General features: G+C 32.7%; 1 protein-coding gene across 1 annotated transcript; it reads right to left on the bottom strand.

Annotated features, from left to right (window-relative positions):
• Positions 1–1975: 1975 nt before the first annotated feature.
• LOC107474216 (type I inositol polyphosphate 5-phosphatase 5-like) lies at positions 1976–5236 on the bottom strand. The gene is made up of 10 exons (XM_016093816.3): positions 5072–5236; positions 4880–4982; positions 4720–4794; positions 3828–3915; positions 3625–3729; positions 2975–3518; positions 2682–2875; positions 2498–2606; positions 2267–2415; positions 1976–2192 (listed from the first exon to the last, which is right to left on the bottom strand). The coding sequence occupies exons 1-10, from the start codon at positions 5234–5236 to the stop codon at positions 1976–1978; spliced, it is 1749 nt and encodes a 582-aa protein (XP_015949302.1).
• Between the last annotated feature and the right edge of the window lie 375 nt (positions 5237–5611).

Here is a 5611-nt window from a genome sequence, read left to right as displayed (position 1 = left end):
TTCAAGTGATTATTTGTTCTTCTAATAATTAACTTTTCAAAATTAATTTCTCCTACTCCTTGAACATCTTAAATCATAACCAAACTAAATAAAGAGAATTAGATATGTTATATTCAATTAGTTAGGTATTCAATTGAAAAAAAAATAATTTATTACTCTTTAATCAAATATAAATATTAAATTAAAATACATAATTTATTACTCCTTAGTTCAATATCCTCTTTGTAAATTAATATATTTCTTAAAATATAATACAAGACTAGATCACATCTTTATTAGTATAGGATGCATTCATCAAAACTAGTTGAGTTTAAGTACATCACATCTTTAAATATTGAGCTTAAATGTATATATAGTTCAATTGATGTAATTCTATTGAAAAAATTATCTCTATTTTTATGATAAAGTTGATTCTTATATAGTTGCCTATTATTTTTAATTGGGTATTTGTATGGACAACACAACCAATGTTAATTTTTAGATATTGTTAAATGCTTACTACGATTATATTTCACAAATTATTTATATAAGAAAAAAAACATAACTCATGAAACAATACTTCTAAGATAAAAGTACAAATTTTATCTATAATAGCTTGAATCTAGAAAGTAACTTTAATTCAATCAATCTCTGTGTTAATTCTAGATAAAAATGTGAATAATACAATTTTTAAAATTATTGTCTAACATCTAACCAATTTCATTTTGAACATTAAATAGTGTGATGACATAAACAATTACGTATTTATTAAATGATTTTCATCATTCATAGAGAAGTAAATAAAAATATAAATTAAGAAATACATTTGAAATAAGAAATTTAATTAAAAAATACAAATAAGACGAACATACCTAATTGAAAGTTTGATATTAGTTATAAAAAATTGGAAGAGAACGAATTTCAAGAGTCTAAGGAAGAAGAGAGTAAAAATAACTATTTGGTTTCATTTAAATTGGTTTTATTAATGAAACCATTTGTATAAAATAAATCGATTTTTTTAAACCAAATAATAATATGTAACAACCATCAAAAAACAACTTCATGTGAAGTTGAATGCAGGTAAATTTCTGCTAAGATATAATAGATAATAAATAATATATTAATTAAAGTGAACTAACAAATACTGTACAGAACAAAATAAAATAATACAACTCAATGAGTTGGCTGAGATATAATTAAATAAAGTGGATATTTCTATGATGATATCTTTATATAAAAATAGTATCGTGGACCATTAAATGAGTTGATATGTTTGACTAAATATGTTTAATTAATCATTTAAGGGTTCACAATGTTTTAAATAAGAAAAAGTATAGAGAAGTAACAATATTTTTGAATAATGTTTGAACAATGGAAATTAATAGGATTAAAAGAGTAAATTAATGTTAAATTTAATTAGTAGCATTAAATTAGGGTGTAGTGTGATTGGTGGTTGTTCATGTTGTTTAAGATAATTGTTCCCCTAGCATTCTCCAATAAATAATAATCATTTCGGAACGAGGACCTTATTTCTCAGCTCGATGAGTTGGCTGAGATTGCAGCGGGTAACACCACACCACAAGATTATGGACTCTTATGTTGAATGCCAACATTCATGAAGATCTTGGATTGCATGCAGCATCACACCTCCAATGGGAAGAAAAAGGAGATAACAATAACTTGCTTGAACTTAATCTAAATCCAACCCATAACAGATCACACGAGACCTAGAAGCGACCTAAGTAATTATAGTTGTACTATATATTCTTATCGATCTAGTAATTAATATAATCAGAAGAAAGTACAAAAAAGTTATATGTTTTGCTTGCACAACAGGATTGCATTGCTTTGTGGTTTTGCTCTGCTGTTATATATGAACACATTGGGGAAGGAGAGAAGTAATGAATTAAAGAATAATGTTGAAATGAAATATCGTTGTTCTACAGATCCTAAGGAAATATACAAGTTTGGTTAATTGGGAGGATATTAGATTGAATTAATCATAGAAACTATGTCTTTGAGGCATTACATCTTCGAATTCAAGTCTTGGGTGAGCATACGAGTAACCCTTCCTGAACCTGTTGTTTCTGTTTCTAACTTCCACATCCACAGAGAAGACAGCACAAACGGGCCTGTGGTCAGAGAACCTTGACTCTCCTCGTATATATGATAGTTGTTCAATGCCTTTGCCACGCCATAGTATTCTATCACACCTGAAAATTATTCAACATAAGTGGTTATTGAAATGGATTTCTTCATTCATATATATATATATATATAGTAGTACCATGCTGGGGTTCTGCGTTTTTTCTTGGATTTGACAGTCTCCCCGGCATAGGAGTCTGAATTTTGAGAATACTTGTAAGTTGGGGCAAATAAGATCCTTCCCTCTTGGAATCCATTGAACACCCTTCCTGCCTCTCTTTCAATGTTCAACTGTGAAAAACATGTATACAAGTCAATACAATCAAAAGTAATAATAGTGTTATGTGAGAACTAGAAAGCATAAAACACTCACTTGATCTTTTTCTAACAAAGTGTCCCAGTTATTATCCTCCAAGAGGACCCTTGTTTCTTCATAACTCAAAGCCACCCGATAGTTCAAATCACCTAGCCATATTATTCGTCTGCAAAAGATGCTGATATTAAACAAGGGATTTTACAATTAAGAAACTTGGTATAATAATAGAAATACTACTTACTCGTGGTCAACAATCTTTTCAGGGGCTTTGGCACAAGGGTTCTTGCAGATCCTAGGGAACTGTATCCCTTTGAGGATCTCAGCTACATCAGCATTCCTCTTTATCTCATCACCTTCTTTCTCCCCAGAAGCCAAGTGACTACAGATGAAACAAAAGCTTGTTTGATGTATTGTCATGCTCATTGATATACACCCCTGCAAACCAATTATCATTTCACATGCACTACTATTATTTATTTATTAGTCTTGGAAACCACAATATGATTATGATTATGAATGTACACAGATATGTACCTTGTTACCTAGGCAACCCATGATTCCCGTTCCAACAGTATCTACTCTAAGATGGCCAATGTGAGGTACCAACTCCTTCTTAGTCCATACAGTGAGAAAAATGCCAACCATTTGCTTACTTGATATAAGGGAATACTTGTTTTGGGAAGTCATTGGTATCTCTGCAATGGAGAGCAACTCTTCCATGCTAATCTCACCACGAATCTCATTATCTATCTTACTAACAGGATCACTAAACTTTCTCACCCTCCTTCTGTCTCTGCTGGTTGGAGATTCCACTGGACAATTGCATGCCTTAAGGAGGCTGCTGCCCTCTGCTCTGAAGCTTTTGCTCACAATTTTCAGAGACGACTTCTGAAAGAAGTTTAGACTTGTAGGCCCTTTCAACTCCCTCGAGTTCTTCAAGTTCAAATCATACGGATCGTTGTACTCGTTTCTTGGCCTGTTTAGTGCCTGACTTATCAATGTTAACCACTTTGTTGCAGGTTCGTTGTCTTCTATTACCAATACATTCCCAGCGCTTAGGGGAACTATTTCTTGAAACCTTAATCAAACACAGACACAAGTATATATATGTCAGCCAACTCAACTCAAAGTTTACTTATTAGCTTCTTGCCTTGCCACCATGCATCATGTAATTGTAAACTCACCCCAATACATATACATCTGCAGAGCCCTCCACTAGCAAGAAATCTTGAAGGTTCAGATCATAGTTTGGAGATTTTCCTCCTACATTCCAAGTGGCAACAAATATCCTACAAGCATTCCCAGATATTATTAATTTATTATAAACCGATGTCTTACTAACACGAGTTTTTAATCTCACTACAACAAGCGAAGAAAAGTACCAAACCTGAAACTCTGTCTTTCAGTTTCTGGACCCACAGGTCGTTCAAAAGTTGACAAATTTAGGCCTTCGATTCCTGGGCTAGTCTCCCTTTCTGTTAGCACATATAAGTAACTAAGGTCATGCTTTATCCTATTATCTTGACTAGTATATAATTGCAATGGGTATACAAAGACACTCCTTCTAACCATGACGCTTAACACAGTTGGTAGTTATATATGTGGCTTTATTAGGTATTGCTGTCGAAAATAAATACCTAAACAACAAATAAAAGATTTCCTTTTCCCCTTGATCAAAAACATCCTTCCGGATAGGCAATATTTTTTGTTGTTAGGTAAGCTACCAACAAATGTACGAGTTGGATGATCCAGAACGTAGCATTGACCCAAATGTTTCTCAATGTAAATTCAAGCCGCGAAATTGGATATGAAAAGTAATTTAAGGGAATGTAAAAAAAAAGAGAACAGTATACAAAAAGTGATCAGTCAAAAATTAAACAACTTAATTATTTATAATGATTTTAATTAATTTTATTTATTTATATATTAAAATATTTGTTATTAATTAATTTTAATGCCAAATTCAAGTGTGAAGAGATACGTTGAGGTATTCTTGGCTAGAATCACGGTAAAATCTTTACGGAACCCACTTCTTTTTCACGGTTGCAGTAAATCATTTAAAAAATATATATAAAAGAACATCTATTTAGTATGAAAAAGAAATATTCTAATACTTAGTAGAAGAAACATCCTAATGTCTAGCATAAGTACCATCCACGTAGAGGTTTTAGATTTATCTAAAGGCATTTGGCTGATTCTTGACTTATACAAAGAGTTGGTTCCTAGCATTATTGAAAAAAAAATAATTCCATGCAACAATAATATGTACGTATGTATACCTGAGAAGCTTTTTCTCATGAAGGGAGACACTTCCATTAAAGCTTTTCTTCTGGATTCAATCTTCTTCTCCAAATCTTTGGACATGAAAAAGAACACTCATCAAAAGAAAATTAAAGCAACAATGACAAAGAAGAGGGGTGGAAGTGAAAGAGAAATTACCAAGAGTAACTCCTTGATCTCCTTCCTCGTGTGGCTTGGTGAAAGCATCATCGTCTGAGCCTCTCCCAGTTCTCTTTGAACCGAAAATCTTGGGAAGGAGAGACTAGAACCAAACAAAAGAAATAAATAAATAAATATAAAGATAAGCAATTATAATTGAAGGAAGGCATAATGCAGGAATATATATAGAACCTTCTTTTTCTTGTCATTCTTGTTGGTAGTAATGTCAGGAGAAGAGGATGCAGAGATTTGTCTGATGGGGCTGATGGAAGGATCGTTGACTTTGGTCATTTCAGAATTATTATCATTTGATATGGTACAAGTAGAATTCGAATAAGCAGCGTAAAAATACGACATTCAATGGCTACTTCGTCTTTATTAGGAACATGCTGCATGCATTGTATTATATATGATCTTGAGTCCTCCAACCTCCTGTAATCAACGTAACATGCACCAGACTGATTGTGATGTAACTAACTCATCATCAACGAGCCTCCTGCAACAACTTTCACTCTCGTATTTTTGCATGATGCGATAATGCCTATGTGTTTAGGATGTTGCTGTTTTCCGTTTTCAAATGGCTCAGATTTTGGTGGCACAACTTTCGGACGACCTAAGGATGAGGCCTCATACCCATAACAAGTTATGCCCTTCCCTGATGAGGCCATAAACAACTCACAAATATGCCAAATATTGCATATGCTTCGATTTTCCACACCCAACTATTACCCC

This window comes from Arachis duranensis, chromosome 2, assembly GCF_000817695.3.
Source record: "Arachis duranensis cultivar V14167 chromosome 2, aradu.V14167.gnm2.J7QH, whole genome shotgun sequence".
Taxonomy (NCBI): Eukaryota; Viridiplantae; Streptophyta; class Magnoliopsida; order Fabales; family Fabaceae; genus Arachis; species Arachis duranensis.
This window is presented reverse-complemented; position numbering and strand designations above follow the sequence as displayed.